Source organism: Cajanus cajan, chromosome 5, assembly GCF_000230855.2.
Source record: "Cajanus cajan strain Asha chromosome 5, NIPB_CcT2T_4, whole genome shotgun sequence".
NCBI classification, from domain to species: domain Eukaryota; kingdom Viridiplantae; phylum Streptophyta; class Magnoliopsida; order Fabales; family Fabaceae; genus Cajanus; species Cajanus cajan.
The window spans coordinates 66,269,957-66,290,473 of NC_138521.1; the positions used below are offsets into that span (position 1 = coordinate 66,269,957).

A 20,517-nucleotide genomic window follows, 5' to 3' on the forward strand; every position below is an offset into this window, starting at 1 on the left:
CCTTATACTATCTTCAATGTGAGTGATACTTTCTCCGCATTATTGTTATTCCATAGAAACGGGACATTTCGTTTTGACTTGATCAAATCCTTCATACATAGCAAAAATAATTATAAAACCGTACGGAGCTGGTTTTGACTAACAGACTTGTGCCATTTCGTGTAGTCAATAAGGAATGTAACATGCAACGATGCAAAATAGAACAAGAAATGTTCCACTGACTACTGCTCATGCTTAGCTTCGAATCAAACGAATGGTCATATGGATGCACTCATATGTGGCTCGAGTACTAAGCCTTTTGGATGCATTGTAGAATGCACCATTTAAAGATGGAACTTTGGTAACTAAGGCCACTTAGAACATCTCTAGTGGTGATCTTTTTCTTTGTTTCTTAAGTTACTTCTAATTAGGTTTAATTATGTCACATCATATTTAAAATTTTCATGAACTTTTTACCTCAAATATGAAATCACTTTAAAACTAAATTTTATTTCACATTTTTAATGTCAAGAATAATATAATAATATTTTAATGTCAGGAACTAGTTTTTACATGAAATTTTTTTTCACACTATAATTGTCAAATTGTAATGGTACTTCCGGTCAAGAACTAGTTTTAAAAAGAATCACTTGAGTAAATCCCATTATAATTGTTATTACATCAACTTTTTTTTATGGAAATCTTAGACAAAAAAAAATCAATGATTAACATTATAAATTACATGGACAATGTCACCAAATAATACTTACATATGGAGGTGTTAAATTTTAAATATATCATGTAGATAAGGTTTATAAATAAATCTACATCATTAAAAAAAATTTGATCTTGTGAACTTGGTGTTTTCTAACACACTAACTATCTAACTTTTTAAGAGATAAGAAATGATGACAATAATGAATTACTCCAACATTGTATATTGAAAATGTCGATTGAAGATAAATTGATAATTATAATTTTTCTATTTGAACTGCTTTATCAATTAGACCATAAATAAGAATATATACATATATATATATAAAGATTGTTATCTATTTTTAGTGTACACTTTATTTTAGATGATTTTAACCCTTTAAAAAAATATACAAAAATTAACTATTATACATTAAACACGAATATCTATCTTGTATGAGAATATCTTTAAGAAACTTTCTTTAACAAGAGGATTTGTAAAAAATAAAAAATTAGTTTTTATCTAATTCAATTTTCATTTATCATAATTATTTATAAATTAAATATTAATACTTTAAAATAAATTATCAATAAATAAATAATTTTTTGTTATAATACGAATTATTTATTATAAATCTAAAATATAATTTATATGTTTAAAAATATTTATGTATACTAATTTTAATAATTAATTTATATATTCAAATATAATATTTATTTATATATATAATTTATTATAAATTTAATTATATATAATAAACATAAATGATATTATACATGCTAAAATACTAATAATTAACAAAGACTAAAAAAAAATCTTTAATATATTAATTTTTTATTCAAAACTCTTAATCGTCTACTACCTCCATTATCGTATGTGTTGTATTGAAAGGAGGGCACGTGTGCCTTTCACCCACTAGTTACGTAGAACGTATACGATAAAATGGAAACTCCGCTGCAACTTCAGAGACACCAAAATATTTATCGAAATTGAATTTCAGAGACACCAAAATATTTAACGAAATTAAAAAGCTTCAATTCCGTTTGGCAATTAGTTTGAACTTACTTAATCCAGTAAGATTCATTTCAAACGACAATATTTGATTGATCTTTCTAATCATTGTCGTAAATCATACATGAATTGATTTTTCAAATTGTAAAGCCCAGTATGACATTCAATATCAGCTTGAATCCGCCCCCCCCCCCCCCCCCCCCAACAAATGCTACGGTAGCACAGATTCCGAGCTCATTACAGATAACCATATCAGCAACTGTCAGCAAATATTACAGGACAAAAAAGAAATTCAAACCACGGGATTAGTAACGAACAACAACTTCCAGGTTTTAGCCACAAATAATAAAAAACCTTGTACACATAAATAATGAAAACCAACCTAGTAATATTCAAATTAAACTTCATGCCTGACGTGCTAGAGGCCTGTGTGGCTTCGGAGCTGAGAAGAAATTTAAAGAGCATAAGTATTATTACTAGTACTAAGGCTTATATGGACCACATATCAACAATATCTGACAGCTTTAAAATTAGAAGGTTGTGTTAGTAAGAACAGATAAAAGTAACTTACCATTGGGATTTCCTTGCTCGTAGAATGTTCGAAACAGAAGGACAGCTTCTGATGCCATTATACCTCCAGTACATTTGAAACTCTTTCCGGGTGGAACTTCACTATTAATTAGAAAAATAATAATAATCTATTTACATACATTACTGGATGTAGTAGACAGATATAAAAGACATACTTGTTGAGTGGTGTGGTGTTACTTAAATGCAATGACAATATTGATCCACAGCCTCCAAATTTATCATTTGAACAGCCATAAAATACTTCTTTTATACCTGAGATAATACACAAATAAATGAATTAGTAAGGACAATATAAAAGTCGAACTATTATAGATTGATCAACTGAAGCCTTGAAGAAGCATACCTAAAATTGATAAAGCAGATGCGCACATTATGCATGGTTCACAGGTAACATAGAGGCTGCTATTTGAGAATTTTTCAGAAACTTCAGACATTGAAAGTCCATTTTTCTGCCACTGCCCCAGAAGCACATCTATAGCTTCCATTTCTGCATGCCTTGTAGCCTGAAAAAAGGTACCGAGAAGAAATAACAGAAATTCTTGAATGATAAAATGATTACAATAATGAAGAAAAGCCAAAGGAAAGACTGATTAAAGAATTGCCGAAAGCTTTGGTGAAATGTGAAATAACTGTTACCTCGTGTAAGAATGAAAATTTCTAGTCAAAACATATTTGATAACAATATTTGACTAGAACAGACAATTTTTTTCTTTATTATTTAAAATGGAACACAAAACCAATATCTTAATGAAAAAAGTACTTAACCAAGAATCACATTCTTGGCTATCAAGGAATGGATAATTAAAATCAAGGACTAAGTGAAAACAAATATTGACAAGGTGATTACTCACCCAAGTCCGTAAAACCAAAACAGTGCAAAAAGATCAAATGTGAATTTCGTGCTAACCAAAACCTATTACCACTGTAAGCAATTTATTTAAGTTAATTCTTTCAACTTATCCAAATTTCCACATTTTCTATCTGTTTTCTGTCATTTGAAGAGTGAGCAGTTTGTTTATTAGAAATTAATACCTTATGGCTTTTAAGGCCAGATTAAAAGGCTTAAATAAGTTTTCGCTGTGGGGCTTTCTTTTTAAGTATAAATATAAATATAATAACATGTTCACTGATGATAAATATTTTCCACAAAATTTCATTCATGTAGAGAGCCATATGAGCCAAGCTTCATATTTATCATCTTTCTGTAGAATTCCTTTTCTCATCTTACCATACACAATGGTTGAGTTTTCACAATTTCTTATCTTAAACTCTTCTTTCATGCTATAACAAATAATATTTTTTCATTACCCTCAGAAGCAGAGTGTTTTAAAATTTCATTTGCAATGTGGTTCCCATTTATACCACGAAAAAGGTCATGCTAATGCCTATATCCGACAAAAAGAAAATAGAAACCAAATTTCTTAAAAATGAAGGTTTCAGTAGGCAAGCAAAAAATTCAAAAGTAATCCATTGTTCCAAACTACAAATAGATTGTAAAAGGAGCAGCTAAATATAAAACAAAGCATAGAAAATAAATGTATGAAAACAAAAAAAGAAGCCATTAATCAAATTACATTTCGTGTCTCGGTAGTTCGGTTCCTGCCTGATGCTATAACCTTCCCATCCTCAACAATTACACATCTGACAACAGATACTATAGTTTCAATGAACACAGCAAATCAAAGCAATAATGCCCCAGTGAAGTGACAGACACAGTTTCTCCAATCTATTCAATGCAGAAAACCAATTAAGATGATGCGCAAAGAAAGATTCAATATAGACAATTTTATACTAAACAAATGATAGGAAGAATACCAGGAATCACAAGCAAATGATAAACACACCTTGTTCTCAAAGGTAAAAGATGTTAAAGGACAAAATAATAAGTCATTATTATTAATAAAATGTCTGACTGCGCAACAAAAGGATCAAAGAAATAGGGCATTCCTACTCAAATTCGAAAAATAAATTCAATTGATGGGATTCAGTTGCAATAGTATTCAAGTAACACGATTGATGAAATGGAAAAGGTAAGTTACCCAACAGGCACTTCAAGAGCGTCCAAAGCTAGCTTTGCCTGTAACATAAAGCAAAGCAATAGTAGTTGGGTCCAATAAAATAATAAAGAACAGTTGAAGCTAGAATGGTGAGTTTGAATGCAAGAGGAAGATGAATAAGCAAGTGTTAATTTGCGAAAGAATGAATGGTGAAGGAAGCTTATAAGCTAGAAAAGGGAACTGTTTGAAAGAATTACCTGCTGAATGGCGAGCTCCATGAACGTAAGAGTCTCCGGAGAGGTCATCCTGCACAGAAGAATAAAACAGAAAAACCCTTTGTCAACCCACACACTGGCCAAGCTCTTAGGGACGTTGGGAAGCAAAGGATGTTTTAGGTTTGGAGGTCCAATCCAATTAAAAAATAAATCCTAATTATATCTAATGAAAATCAAAAATTAATGATAATTGTTTTTTAATCATCTTTTTGCATAATCTATTGCTTACGATGGATTTTTGTGTTTGCAAAATTGAATCGATTTAAATCAAATCCATATTTTATAAAATACGTTATTACGTATTTCACATGTAATTTATAAAGTTTTTCTTATATTTTCTTTTTAGAATTTCATTGATTATTTTTTTATTGTTTTCTTTGTGTATTCAAGAAAAGTAATTGAAGTACTTGTATATACTATAAATAAATAAAAACTTATTATTTTAAGAATAAATTTTATGAGAATTACGGTTCGTCAACTTAAAATTTTCGTGAATGATTCCAAAAGTCTTGGATTTCATAAATATAATAAAAGAAAGATATAAAAACACGAAGCTAAGGAGTTTAAAAGGCTAATTACACTTCTAAATACTTTATCACTATTAGGTATTTTTATAGTAGATTAGTCATATCGAAGTAGAATACAAGCAAATTATTTTTATTATTTATTTTTCACAATCAATAATCTGATTTGAATTAAGAAGACTATGTTGCTTTGTTATGCAAATAATTGTATAATAATAGCAATAATTTATAATTTATAAGAAATTTCAACAATCTAATTATTAAATTAAAATTTTTTAATAAATAATTAAACTTTATAAATTATATAATTCTTTGTTATACATGTTAAAATTAAAATATAATATATTTTTATGAAAATATATTAACTTGAATTAATATAATCAAATATAAAATAATTTTTAAATTTTGATAAAATTTGTAGATTTAATTTATTTATTAATAATTTTTAATTTAATGATCAAATTATTGAAATTTAATATAGATTATGAGTTATTGAGAGAAGAAATTTGCTGAACAAACTATTTTTGTTTGGAGAATTAAAAAAAGACCACCTTTAAGAGATTAAAACTTGTTGATCGAAATTACTTTGCTTAGTGATCCAACTGACCTTACCAAAAGGTTTAAACTCACTTAGCGAATGTCTTAATAAGTCTCATAGTAGTTAGAATTTGTTAAGTGTACCTCATTCATTTAGCAAACACTCATATAGTTCATTACCTTCATTTAGCGGACTTAACTTGATGAGCAAAAACTTGACTTGAACCTAACAACTTTGATAAATCAAGCCTCAATTCTCACTCAAATTCAAACCAAAAACTTATTTATCATTTTAAATAAAAACACCCATTAATCAACCTATAACACATGTATAATCTCATTCTATACTTAAAAACTCATTACACATAAAATCTCAATCTACATATTAGAACCCTAACTCCAAATAGAAGCAAATTAAAGACAAAACATGAATCAAGAAATTAATCGTGAATTCACACACAATACACATCGTAGACATGAAACATATTGTCACCTCTTATTTCAGGTTGACATATTATTACTTCCCATTTTAGAGTATTCATAAATCCTCAAACATGTACAATTCAAAGTCTAAGGAATTGAGAGATAATCCCATAATCCACAATTCTCATACATGTCATGTGAAGATGATTTTATTCCCCCTCTTATCTCAGATGATGGTCTTTGATGCAAAAGGAGTGTGGTCTTAGTGATTCAAAAAAAAATTATTTGCTCCTCAAGCAACAAATCCTCTCCACATTTTATCTAAATGTCAAAAAAGCGTAGAGCACAAAAGTAAAGTCTAACCTCTAAAAACATCCTTCTATCCTAACTTGGGTAGGTTATTAAGTTGAGTTTCTAGAGTTCAAACTCAACTTAACCCTTCGAACATAGTATAATCTGCGGTTCATCTCTATTTATTATTTAAAAGCAATCTTATTTATTTTTAAAAACTAAATTAATAAATCAATGTAACCCATAAAAGAAATCATTATTAAACGACTATATTATTATTGTTCAAAAACTATATTAATGATAATTTCTATCACACTTTTTTCATTTATATATTTTTTTTTCATGAACTTTGAAATAAAATTAGTAAATATTCTTCAATAATAATGCATTTCTTTTCTCTCTCTATATATATATATAAAAGGGATCCGTTTACTCTAGGAGTAAGTCTATTTAGATTTACTTCATTCAATAACTCATGTTCTATATCAAATTTTAATGATTCAACTGTTGGAATTAAAGTTCTTAATACATGGATCAAATCTATAGATTTTTAAAAAAATTTGAAAATCATTTGATACTTCATTTCATTAATTCAAATTGACGGATAATCATAAAATTATTTTATACATTGATTTGAATTAATGAAACAAAGTATCAAATGATTTTTAAATTTTTTTAAAATTTGTAGATTTGATCTATGCATTAAGAACTTTAAATTCAACAGTTGGAACGTTGAAATTTGATGTAGAACATGAATTATTGAACAGAGGCTTACTCCTAAAGTAAACGGATCATTCTCATATATATATTAAATATGCAAATTTTAAAAAAATTTAAAAATTATTTGATACTTCGTTCTATTAATTCAAATTAATGTATAAAATTAATTAAGCAGGAAAATTGAGAGTGATATTAATAACAAGAACTTAAATTTATAATGCAATTTTTTTATGACTTTTTATCATACACTAAGCATGCAACAAAAAATTAACAATTTATAATGCAATTTTTTATGACCTTCCATCTTTTATCTTGATGTAAACTACAATCACCTAATTTCTGTATTAACAATCCATGACTTTGTTTTGCTTTTCACTTGTTTTCTATCACTATTTTCATTCACTCAGTTATACTTATATGAACTGTAAAGAGTTAGTCGGGGAAAGTATTGATGTTGGATCTAGTATATTTTATTTATCTTTGTTGCAAGTACAACTGTACAACCAAGATGGTTTTATAATATACCGTATCCAATTTTAATTCTGTTGTTTTCTTAACTTAATATTCATTTTGGCCTCTTTTCACTCCAAATTTGTTTCATTGAGAAACAGTGGTGTGTTTGCCTTGAGATATAATGTTTTTCATCTCCCGAGACAATAAAACCGGAAATACAAGAATGAAATTCTTTCTCCCACTTCCATCCATTATGCCCTCTGGTGAATGTGATAGCCTGATGCATGCATGCAACTGTGCACATCTCATCTCGCAACTTAATCAGAACTGGGTGCTACATTTATGGTGAAACACGGTTTATTTTGTAAGTTTTACACTTCACTTATATTAAACGCACTTTCATTTTTGTAAAGATGCAGATACCATGATGACTGCTATAAAGTTTTTGTGTTTATATAATTTATAGAAGATATACATGTACATATTTAAAAAAATCTATAATGCTCAGGTGGCACTCTCCTGTCTGAGCATCCCTTTTGATCATTGGTTGTTTTTAATGTATGCCATAAATCTATATTGCTCTTTATCTCATAATTAAATGTTTTAAATTCTTTCAACTGTTGACCTAATTAAGTAGAAGGCATTACAACTATGTAACATAGAAATGAAATAAACCAGAATGCAAGGTTAACCCCCAGTTAGTGTTTACTAATAGCATTAAAATTAGGCAACATTTGTGGCTTGTACGTAGAGGATATGTCACGAAACCCTATGGTTATGCTTGTAAATATTTTAAGAATCAGGCTGTGTGTAGTGATTCAACATGAATGGTTTAGTTTTTTTTTTTAAGCACACTGTTTTTAGTAAACGTATTGGGCCTCAGAGACAGAAATTGAGGGAACCACAGCAACATGGAAGGGGCCTGAGAGGCAGAAACAGCTTTAGTATAATTAGAGAAAATGTCAATTATTGTTGGCTGAACAAAAATATAGTTTAACATATGATAATTGACTGGGCTTTGCTACATTAGTGTATATGAAGAATGCAATGCCAAATTAAGCATTATACCAATTGTATGTACTCTGAAATTTAGGAATCTTGCATGAAATCAGAAATTCTATAGCAATTATTGAATTTCTTCTTTTTTATTATGTTAGCTTTTGATAACGGATTCACTGCAGAGGCTCAGAGCATGTCTCTCCTTCACCTTAAAACTTATTAAAATTAAGGACTTGGGGTTCCTAATTGAAGTGGAATGAAAAGAATTGTAGTGCCCGTCATAGATATTTTATTTTGCAGTACTGATTCCAACAGGATGCATATTTTAATTTGCTAACGAGAATGCATAGACCACATAGTGGGAAGTATGAAACGAAGAATCTCCGTGAGGCCATAACACGAAGGTCGAGAATCAAGCGTAATAGAATCTTAGGCAATTTGCTTTCGTTGCTTATCTCAACCAGCCACTGTCCCCCCTTATCTTATAGTGAAGGAAGGGAGAAGAACCCAAAAAGTAAAGAACTAAAGAAAAAAAATAAAAATAAAAAAGTAAAAGGTTACAGAAATATATAAATGAACTATCTCTTTCTTTTTTATTTAATTTTTATCTTTTAATAAAGAGTCCCAAAAAAGCACGTGCTTTACTGCTACGAACTACATACTATATCATCTGTGTGCATTCGAACTAGAATTGAGCCTCCTAACAAACCGTCCCTGCCACATCACAAACAAGTAGTATGTCTGTCAAACATAAATGAAGCCATAATTCAAAATTCATTTTCTTTAAATTAAAAAAAAAAAAAAAAACGATTAAGTTATGTTCTAGCTTTGTTTCCACCTAGCTCCTCTTGCTAGCTCTGGACTGGAGTTGAGGCTAACTTTTAGAATTATAGTTAGACATAAGAATATAGATTTTATTAATGATGAAAGAATGTGAAGCAAAAGTGGAAGACATGAAATTAAAAAGAGAAACCAAAAACATTGGTATGAAAGAAGGTGAAAAAATAGATAGATCCTGAAAAGTTGGACAAAGTGAGGAAGGGGGTCCACTCTCCATAACAAAAATAAACTGTGACGCACTCACCGTCCAATTATCATCACCAAATGATAAAGAAGATTTTGCTCTCTCTTATGTTTTTTATCTGACATAAATGAAATATCTGTCCGAGTGTCCTCAACTTGAACTGAGTCATACCTTCATTCTGGGCCGTCGATCTGCGTTGACTTTCCTCACCTGGTATCTGATCTTCTTTGAGAAGAGGCGTGTTCGCCGCTTCTCTTTGTAGCGCAGCACGCTAGCTTCTCTCACTCCTCCATTGTTGTCCCACCACAAATCAATCTGCGACAACCGCGCCTGCCTCCCACAATGCCACAAACCAATTTAGTTAACTATCCACTGCTCCTGCACCCCACCCTCTTACCATGTCCCCCAACACTTGTCTTTTACTTTTAAGTTTTAACACACCCAACCCAATTTAATTCTAAACTAAAGTAAACAGGAATGGAGCATGACATGCATGAAATACTTAACTATTTCGGTTTTTTTTTTTAAAAAGTGCCATTCCATGCTCCACGTGATTAAAAAATGCTAACCAGTGTTGAAAAATTACTTTTTTTAAACGCTTGTTATTTCCTCCTAAACCCCACACACTCTAGGGATTACCAAGATTTTAACTTTCAACAGTCTCAGTTATCGGAACTTACAGCGACGTCATTTTCCGGCGCGTCGGCGAGGGGGCTATCGTCGGCGAAGGGAGTGCCGCGGTCGGACCAAGCGCTCCGGACGTCGTCGTAATTCAATTTCAACATCAAACCCTGTTTGGGTTTGGGCAATTCGACGTTTCTAAACTCCATCACCGGTTTCTCTTTCTCCGCCAGCTTCTTCTTCTTGGTCTTCTTGTCGGCGGCGAGCGGCGGAGGCTTAATTTTGGGCGATATCTGGAGAATATCGACGGTGGGAAAGTTCCAGCAGTTTGCGTGGTCGACGTGGCGCAGAGCCCTAACGCGCGGTCTGGCGAACTCGAAGGCCATTAGGACGTTGCGAACGGCGTCGTTGGATTCCTCTTGGATGATGGTCCCTCCCATGATGCTATCCATCCCTTCCTCAATTTCCTCGTCGAGAATCGATTCGGCGTCGAGGCTCTCTTGGCAAACGTCGTCGTCGTTCAGTTCAAGGCAATTCAATTTGGCGACGGAGCTTATCTCCCCGGGGCTCTCGCACACGCTCACCACTTTGGGCCTCTCCGTGGGCTTGGGGCCCATTTGGTCCAGAAGGAAACACGACGAGGAGCCGTCGAAAACTCTGAACGGCAACAGGAGCTCGGAAGAGTCGTAATCGAAATTCTCCGATGTGGGCCGCGTGAATTTTCCTCTGCCGTGCGTCTTGAGGTTCTTGGGGGAGAAGAGGTTCGGGTAGGCCGTGGAGAGAAGCGCCGCGGCTTCATTGTAGGTTTGGTTGGGTCGCTTTCGCGGAGTTCTGGGTTTCTTGGTGGAGATAGCTAGCGCCGCCGAATTGCTGGATTCGGAGATTGTTGAGGACGGTGAAGAAGATGTGTGGGAGTTTCTGGTGGGGGAAGATGGAGATTTAACGAATTCGAAATCGAAACCGTAGGTTCTTCCCCCTGCTCCGCTTAAACACGAAGACATTGTTTTGTTTATATAATAATTAATGAATGCTCAGAATTGCATAGAGTTGTATGGGAATGGGAGTTAAAGGGGGTGCAAAACCCTAAACCCAAAAAGTACAAGCAACAAAAGTTATTGAGCTATTTTTGTTTTTTTTTAATAAAAAAAAGGGAAATGAAGAAAAGGCCAAGACGTTTGTGTTTGTTTGGGAATAGAGGAGAATGGTGTGGCTAGTGTAGAAAAGAGAGCATTGAAATTGGTGTATGAAACGTAGAGAAAGGAGGTGAAGCAGATAAAAGGGAAAGAAGCGTGTATGTATAGGCGGAGTGGTGAAGAAGAGAGAGAAGGGTTGGGTGCAGAGTGCAGAGTGCAGAGTGCAGAGTGCAGTGGAGGAGCTGTAGCTACGGAGATGAGAACGAGGGAAGAGACAATGCTCAGTTTCTCTGCTGTTCCTATGTAGGGAGTAGGGACCACTCCCATTAACCCTCTCTTCTCTCTTTTACAAATTCAATTATTTTACCTTGCTCTTTTACTATAATATCCCTATTCGATTCAGGATTATCATCTGGCTCAGCCGGCCATTCTTTATTTAATACTCGCATCATAAATAAATGCATTTATTTGAGTAGAACGATTTGCTACCAATATTATTAAGGATTTTTAAAGAATGATTTTTGTTTGGGGCAGTTTGGTAAATGAGTAATGAAAATGTTACCAAGTATGGGACACGGGGGATTATTCCATATCTTACCTCCTTTAGAAAGAGCTTCCTTATCTGGTGACGTGGCAGCCTTTGATTGGAGGGTTTAGATTTTGGGGCTCACGTGGCATACCTTTTATGGGTAAGCTGTTGTTCACGTGTATGAAGAAAAGAGGTGGGCTTTTGGAACCAACCAGATTCCAACACTTTTGGTTTCTTCCGCACTGCATCTGTGGCACTTAACAACGCTACGTTCGCCTTATTATGTTCAATCACTCCTCATTACTTCATTACCATTTCAAAATCTAGTCTTTTTCTCACGCCACAACTTGCCAATTTCAGATTATATTATTATTTATAAACTCTAAAACCCACTCCACCTCCCACTATTCTTTTTGCTATACGCCCACGTGTCATCAATTTCACACTTGTTCCACAGATATTTCCACAAATATCTTCCTTATTTCAAACAAATTACAATCTATGCCCGCAAAATAATATGTTCATCCTTAAATTCCTTTTCATTTCAATTAATTAATTTTTACAAAATTTCTAATTTGGAACTGCACTCTCTTATTGTGATTGTTTGTAAATAAATCAAATTATTCTTGTTGAAAGGTACAACGTTATGCATAATGTTTAAGTTTAAATTAGTTTCAATTAATATAAAAGCCACATTACAAAATTGTAAATTAGTTAGCACTTTAAAATTGGATGCTTCACATTGAAAGAGATGTATTTGGATCCTCCACAATTTTAATACATGAAAACAACCCTCGTTATAACGATTTCATAGTAAAGTTGCCATGAATTATTAATTCATTGGTTATTTCGAATCTACTTCATAGAAAATTAGCTATGGGATATTTTGTAAATTTTTAAAAAGTTAGAAATCAAATACACTATTTCAAAATTCATAAATAAAAAAAAAAAAAAAAAAAAAAAAAAAAAAAAAAACCTACATGACATTCAGGTACTAAATTAGTAAAAAAGAAATTAAGTATTCATTAAAAATTACAAATTTTTTTAAAAATGATGAAATGTAAGACGATAAAATCTATAACACATATATAAAAATGATATCTTACTTTAGTATATACAATTTGTTGAAGAATTTTATCTTTATAACTTTTAATCTATTTTCTTTCATTATTTCTATTCAAATATTTTTTATTTAATTTCTTCTTCTTTTTTTTTCTTTCAGTAAACCTTTAACTAATCAATAATATTTTTTTAAAAAAAATAATAGAGACAAGTAGTAGCTCTTTCTTCTGGTTTTTATAATGTTGATATGAATATTCTACCTTAGTTATCTTACATCTGATATAGAGAAATACTTCAATTAAAAATTCACTTTTAGCCTATATAATTTTATGAATATAAATTTTGTTATTTCAAAATATTTTATTAAAAAAATTGATCCACATAGTCTTGTGCACTATGGAAGTTGCTCATGCCTAAAATCATTATGTTAACCGCAAGGAGAAAATGACGAAGGCAAGACTATGTACGGAGTGAAGCTGTAATAGAGTAATTGTTTTGAAAGGTATTAGGTTAACAAAACCATAAGTAAGTCAATTCCTATTAAAACACTTACCTTACTTAATAATAGTATAATTTTCTTATCTTATCAAATAATTATAATTGAATAATTTAAATTAAAAATAACATTAGGTCCCAAACTTAATCTTACACAGAAAATCAGGCCAAACAAAAACTGGTAGTATAATTTGTTCTAATTAATTTTTCACTTGTCAATACTTTGATTTAGTTTCTAAACAAATAACTATCATTTCATTGGTTTGAGTGGGACTGTTTAAATTTTCAAATAATATCTCAAGCTTGAGTATGTGGTTAAGAGGGAGGAACTTACTTAAAAGTAATAAAGGAAAATTTTCAATAAAAATATTAGTTAGTGGTATAATCAGCAAGATAATTTTTATCTATAATATGATAAATATATATATATAAAATAAAATAAAAACAAAGTCTCAAGCTTCAATAAATAATAACGCACCTTACTTAAAAAAAAAAAAAAAAAAAAAAAAAAAAAAAAAAAGGAAAAAGAAACACCGTCCATAGGAGTGTTGGGTGAGATCATGAGATGAAAGGGTCTTGAGTCATTTTCGTACTTACTACTTGGAGCCAATACCCATATAATCACAAATAAACAGATGTTGAGCTTCAAACAACTCAAAACACCGCTATTTTTAACGCACTAAATAAATATATATTAAGAGTTTAATTAACAAAAAAACAAAAAGTAAAAAATAATTAATAATTTTTTAATTACTATCCTTATAATTTCATAAACTTTTATTTTTAATTTCTACATTTAAAAATATTTTATTTTATTTTTTATATATATTATTTTTCTTTTAATTTCTTTCATATATTGTTATAGAGATTATTAAAAAGTAAAATTTATGAAATTACAAATAAAAAACATAATACATAAAATATAAATAAAATATTTTAAATTGTGAAGAGACTATAAACTAATATTTACAAGACTAATAAGAAAAAAAGGTTTAATAAAAAAAATAAAATCCTACTTGGATTACCTGTGTAATTCTTCAATATTTTGTATTGTCTTTGTTGATAAAGAATAAACAAATATGATTTGATTTAATTATTTTTTATATATCGTATAGTTTATATACATATATATATATATATATTTAATTCTTTTTTGTTAATTTAAAATTTAAACTAACCTTTTTTTTAATTATATATATATATATATATCATATTACTTTAATTTGTGTATTACGAAATATAAATTTTTTATGTAATTAAAACATAACAATTCATTCCTGCAAACAAAAAAATTTATTTATGATATTTTTATATAATCATTAATTACAAATTTAGCCATTAACATTAGTAAGTTTAATATTAAATATTATCTTATCCTATAAATAATATTTTAATATGTGCGATGTACAAAATAATTTTTTTATATGACAAAAAAGTTATAATATTTTAGGGTAAATAAAAACTATAATAATAAATAATTTTAATATGTAAATTATATTCTAATTAAAAGTATTTATTGATCAGAGGTCAGGGAAAAATTGTGATGTATTAAAAAAATTATTGATTATTTCACTTTTGTATAAAAATAAAATTTCGAATATTCTCATACTTTCTTTTGTCTAACAAATATTATGAAGAACTTGTAAAAAAGCTGGTCGGTAAAAATATTTTTCGTTTCTCTGTGTACAGAATTGTTAAAACTTAGAAGGAGTGCTGCACTTTTTTGTTTGCATTTCAGTGTCCAGTGTCGTTTTCTATATCAGATATTTTGAGATAAAATATGTGATTGTATATTTCATGTCCAAACTAAAATATTTTAAAAAAGATGTTTATTTATTTTATATATTTTCTAAATATCCCGAAGCTTCTTATTTGACAGATGAAATTGAAGAAAACCTTTTTCCGCACCTTTTATTTCTTCTCCCAGCATACACTTTCTCACGTATATTCTTATATATATTATTAAACCATGCTAATTACTTTTTAAATAGTTATACATAATTATAATTGTTATCATATAGGTAATTTTTTCCACTTATAAAATTACGGTGTATAATTTTTTTCTGTGGGATTTCATTTGCCACAATTTTTTCCTTCAATCCTTAATCATTGTATTTTGTATTATTAACACGAGTTATTGTTAAAAGGGAATAATAATATTGTATATGTTTAAACAAATAATAAGTTTACATAAAAAAAAAAAAAAAAAAAAGTAGAATAATTCCAAAGAAAGTTATTTGAAAAACGTAATCATGTGATAGACTGAGAGTTGATACTTGGCAGTATATTATCAGGAGAAGGGAATGACTTGTAATGTGGACGACCATTGAAATTGGATAAGCCATGGACTGTACGATTATATATGGTAGAGATTTCATCAAAACATGTGACTCTACGTATGTTTTCCAACACCAATTAATAATGCACCTTCATGTTATCAAAATATTATCCTCAACTTATATAATCTTTTAATGTGTGGATTCTAGCTGCCCACAGTTTAACATAATCTCTTTCATTCGCTCTACACACTCTTAAGTTCATGGAATTATCTCTATGCATATCCCAATTAATTATATCTATTTCTATATCTATACATAACACCCATTACAACTTTATTGGTAAGAATAAAATTGAAATCATCAGTTCTCAGATAACATCTTCATTCAAATCTTATAACTATAAAACAAATAAATAAATAAATAAATATATATATATATATATATATATATATATATATATATTAAGAAGAGAATTTCTATTAACAATATATACATATATAGATGGTATAGCTCATAACAAAATAAACTTAGGGGGGTGTATTGGTTTAGGATTTCGTAGGATTTTAAAAGACTTTTTTTGAGTAAAAAAGTCCATTGGTATTCAATCAGGATTTTATGTCACTTAAAAACAATCCAGTGGTATTCAATCTGGATTTTTAGGATTTTTTAAAGAGTCCATTAAAATCCACTGGTATTCATTTGAGATTTTTTACAACTTAAAAATAATCCATTGGTATTCAAAAATTTAAGGATTTTAAAGGATTGTTGTGTGAGAGGGATTTTGAAAGACTTTCTAGTGTTATCTATAAATACCAGATTCATAAAACAATCCCATCCAAACCCATCGGATTTTGAAGGATTGTTTGAAATGATTTTTCAAGTGTTTTAAGAATTTTCAAGTGAGTTTTTCATCTTTTTTTTCTATGCTCCTGTCTTCTCCATTTTTTCTCTACTAATAATACTACACTATTGTTCATTGCTCATATATAATACTATTCTCATACCATTCTCCTATTTTTTGAAACTCTAATATGTAAATGATAGTGTCATTGACTTGTTTTATTTTTCTGTTCGTTCTCTTTAATTGACTTACTTTATTTTATTCTATGTAGTTGAATTTGTTTCTTTATATAACACAAAAAAATACTTGAAATTTTAACTTTTAAGTGGTAATTTTTTTTTATGACACACGTTAAGAAAAGAAAAAGGTGAAAGATGAAATTGATATCATAATCTCAACAATATATATATATATATATATATATATAAATAAAAGATAAATTTGTTAGGGTTTTTGTGAGTAGAATGAGATAAAAATGGATCTTAAGGGGAAGAACCCTCTTAGCATAAAAATTGCGAATTCTCTCTTTCCCTTGAATTTGTTACTCTTATCCCTCCTCCTTTTATGACTCAACAATTATTTTATTTTTTTTACTATGAATTTTTCTTTTTTATTTTTATATTATGAAATTAAGATTTTTTATATTTTAAAAAAAGAAAATTAACATAAGACATTGCAATATCTAATTTTTTAGGGTTTAGGATTTATGCATTCATTAACTTATTTTTTAAAAAAGAAAATATTGTTAAAATATTTGTTAGAATAATTTATATTTATAAATATCGTTAAAAATTATCATATATATATATATATATATATATATATATATATATTCTCTATATCTAAATACTTCTGTTTATATAAAAAAATTATATATCTAAATATTTTTTCAGTATCGAATATACTAATTTTTTTATATAAAAAATTATCTTATGTTTCTATATTTTCGTTTTTACATTTTTTTATAATAACTGAGGTATTTGATCCATTTGGATAGCAAAAATATATTCGATCTTGTATGATGGTGTGCTTCTAAAAATAATAATATAATTTTATTGATTTTGTCTATTATCCGTAATTATTTATATAACTATTTTTTAACATATATTGTTTTAGTAATTCAAATGGGAGATTCACAAGGAAATAATAAAGAAAAATGAAAAGAGAAAGAAAACTATGAAGCTTGGATTAAGGATGATTCCGATGAATTGTTACAATTGATAGTGGATGCTATAAAAAGAGGATAGAATATTATAGAGAATTATTATTATTATTTATCTAGACATTATTTTTTTTATTTATTATTTTTATCTTTAACTCTTTTTAAATTTGAATGTATAATTTTTTTTAAATCTTATCAAATGTCAAAACTCCACAAAATCCCACAGAATCCATTAAAATCCTAATTTAAAAGTCTTGCAGAATCCATTAAAATCCTGATTTTAAGTCTTGTAGAATCTTGCAAAATCTTAAAAGTAATGAAAATCCTGCAAAGTCTTTTAAAATCCGCAGGATTTTTTTTAACTAAAAAAGTCCTTTAAAATCCTAATTCAATACACCCCCTTAGAGACTGTAATTTGGAATTTATTTAATCAAATTAGTAATTTTTCTCACCAATTAATAATTTCATAAATCATAAAATTTAATTAAATGAGAATGATAATTGAAATGACAATTAATAAACACTCTCTTGATAATACAGTATTACTAAAAATTTGTACTATCAATTGAAGTGAACATGTAACTACCTGTCCCTATTCCTAGCCAAGTATATAAACAACGAATTTATAAATTGCTTTTGTTTTCTTTAAGAGATCCACCTAAGCTCATAGAAGTTAACTTTTGGTGTAAATTAAACAGAAAAACCAAACACTCATGAAAAGAAGTTGAAATTAATTGTCACAACTCACAAGTAGCCCCTTCTACTTCTTTCTTTTTGTCCCTTTTAAATATACAGCATATCTTAAAAACCTCATATTTTTGTTACAGAAATTGAAGAAATTAAAAATAAAGAAACACAAATAACACACATTTTGCCCATAGAAAAAATAGTTTATAATGTTTCGTGAATTTTCTAACAACTATCACACTTCACACTTTAGAACTTATAAATTCATATATATTATCTCAACTCCCAGTGATTTTCATGAATTTACTTACCCTACTGTTAGTCAGGCACTAGCTGTTTTAAAGACTAAGAAAAAACATACATTGCCGACAATTATAACCGTTAAAATTGTTATGACTTGAAATTGTAGATAAGAAATGACAGAAACTGTTATTACTAGTCACACATATTTCAACTAAATCCAAATGAGACCTACTCTTGCGGTGAATACACCCAAGTAAGAAGAAACCTAATGCTTTGAAGTTTAGAATGACCTTAAAAGGTATACATGGGTCACCTTTGGTGTCACTATCTTATACAGCAAGCTAGTTGATCAACAAAACAAAGCAGATGCTAACAAAAAAGACACATATTGGGGACCATATATTCCATCCTTCACAAGCATGGACACTTCATTGCACCAATTTTATCATATGAAAACATTTTAAGTCCAAATGTTTCTATACTAGCTATTTGGTATACTCCTGATCCTCAAGAGAGACAAATAGCAACTTCGTTTAAACCACAACGAGCACCAAAACCCAGACAACTAAAGAATGAGAAAAAAAAACATAAACCCCAGCCTAAATAGGAATGAAAATAGTTCAAATATTTTAGTACTTATTTTTATTTATTTATTTATATTTAGAAATTATATATATATATATATATATTTATAAGTATCAAATTTACGTAATTAGTTTAATCAATTTTAACACTTATCTAATTATTTTAATATGAAAATTATAATTAAACCCCTAAGTTTGTAAATAAAATCAAAAGAATATGAAGTATGACTTTTTGTTGAGAGTTGATGAATATATTTAGGCTAAAACCCTATTTTGATCTCTTATATTAATTGTTTGTTTCAATTAGTCCCACTTTTATTTTTGGTTTCAATTTGGTCCCAAACTAATTAATTAGTTTCAATTTAGTCCCAAATTAATTAATTGGTTTCAATGTGGGACTTCCGTCCAAATTATTTAAACGGAGTTAACTTTTGGTCACGTGGATGTCACGTGGATGCATACGTGGATGCCACATGGATGACAATTTTTTTGAAAATACCTGGACCCAGAACAACCCGTTCTGAAACCAGAACGAGCTGTTCTGAAACCAGAACGGACCGTTCTGGTTGCACTTTTGGTGTGTTAATTTTGCAACTGAAACGGGCCGCTCCAGATGCAAAAATTAACACACCACCAGTGCAGCAGAACGGGACGTTCTGGTTTCAGAACAGGCCGTTCTGGGTTCAGAACGGCCCGTTCCAAAACTGAGAATATACTTAATTATGTTTTTTATCGCTCAAGTATTATAATTATGCAATTTTGATCCCTAAGGTTTTAATTAAGTAATTTCAGTCCTTAAAAGATTACAGTTGTGTAATTTTAGTTTCACAATTTTTATTATTAATATATTTATAGATAAACTAATAATTTGATAAATATAACTTAATATATATTAATATACTTTTACAAAAATATAAATATATAAGATCAGATATATATTTCTAATTAATATACTTATATTTTTGTAAAAATATATTAATATATAACAAGTTATATTTATCAAATTATTAGTTTATCTATAAATATATTAATAATATTATTGATATAATATCAAAAATTATAATATACGTTAATTTGAATAGATAAATAATTTTTTAATTTTAAAACATTATATATATATATATATATATATTAAAATTATTAATTTTTATTGGGAGAAACTAAAATCGTACTATTATGATATTCGAGGGACTAAAATTGTTCAATTAAAAATTGAAGGACCAAAATCGCGCAATTGCAATTCTTTAAGGACTAAAATTACCCAATTAAAATCTTGGGGATCAAAACTGCACAATTGTAATACTTGAGGGATAAAAGATGCAATTAAACCAATATTTTTTATTAATTTTATTAAAAAATATAA

At 29.0% G+C, this 20,517-nt stretch overlaps 2 protein-coding genes across 3 annotated transcripts; both read right to left on the minus strand.

Moving 5' to 3' along the window:
• Positions 1 to 1,901: 1,901 nt before the first annotated feature.
• EMB2191 (Cytidine/deoxycytidylate deaminase family protein) lies at positions 1,902 to 4,685 on the minus strand. Its single transcript, XM_020372670.2, has 8 exons — positions 4,530 to 4,685; positions 4,315 to 4,352; positions 3,850 to 3,916; positions 2,619 to 2,778; positions 2,431 to 2,527; positions 2,256 to 2,356; positions 2,067 to 2,126; positions 1,902 to 1,943 (listed from the first exon to the last, which is right to left on the minus strand). The coding sequence occupies exons 1-7, from the start codon at positions 4,575 to 4,577 to the stop codon at positions 2,089 to 2,091; spliced, it is 549 nt and encodes a 182-aa protein (XP_020228259.1). The 5' UTR covers positions 4,578 to 4,685; the 3' UTR covers positions 1,902 to 1,943; positions 2,067 to 2,088.
• Positions 4,686 to 8,913: 4,228 nt separating this feature from the next.
• Positions 8,914 to 11,685, minus strand: LOC109806847 (protein CHLOROPLAST IMPORT APPARATUS 2). 2 transcript variants are annotated; one of them, XR_002240439.3, is made up of 3 exons: positions 10,199 to 11,685; positions 9,579 to 9,848; positions 8,914 to 9,208 (listed from the first exon to the last, which is right to left on the minus strand). XR_002240439.3 is itself a non-coding variant. In XM_020369375.3 (3 exons), the coding sequence occupies exons 1-3, from the start codon at positions 11,138 to 11,140 to the stop codon at positions 9,161 to 9,163; spliced, it is 1,149 nt and encodes a 382-aa protein (XP_020224964.1). In that variant the 5' UTR covers positions 11,141 to 11,682; the 3' UTR covers positions 8,914 to 9,160. The 2 variants fall into 2 exon arrangements, 1 of the variants encoding a protein (XP_020224964.1); XM_020369375.3 differs by having other exon boundaries at positions 9,690 to 9,848; positions 10,199 to 11,682.
• Positions 11,686 to 20,517: the final 8,832 nt, after the last annotated feature.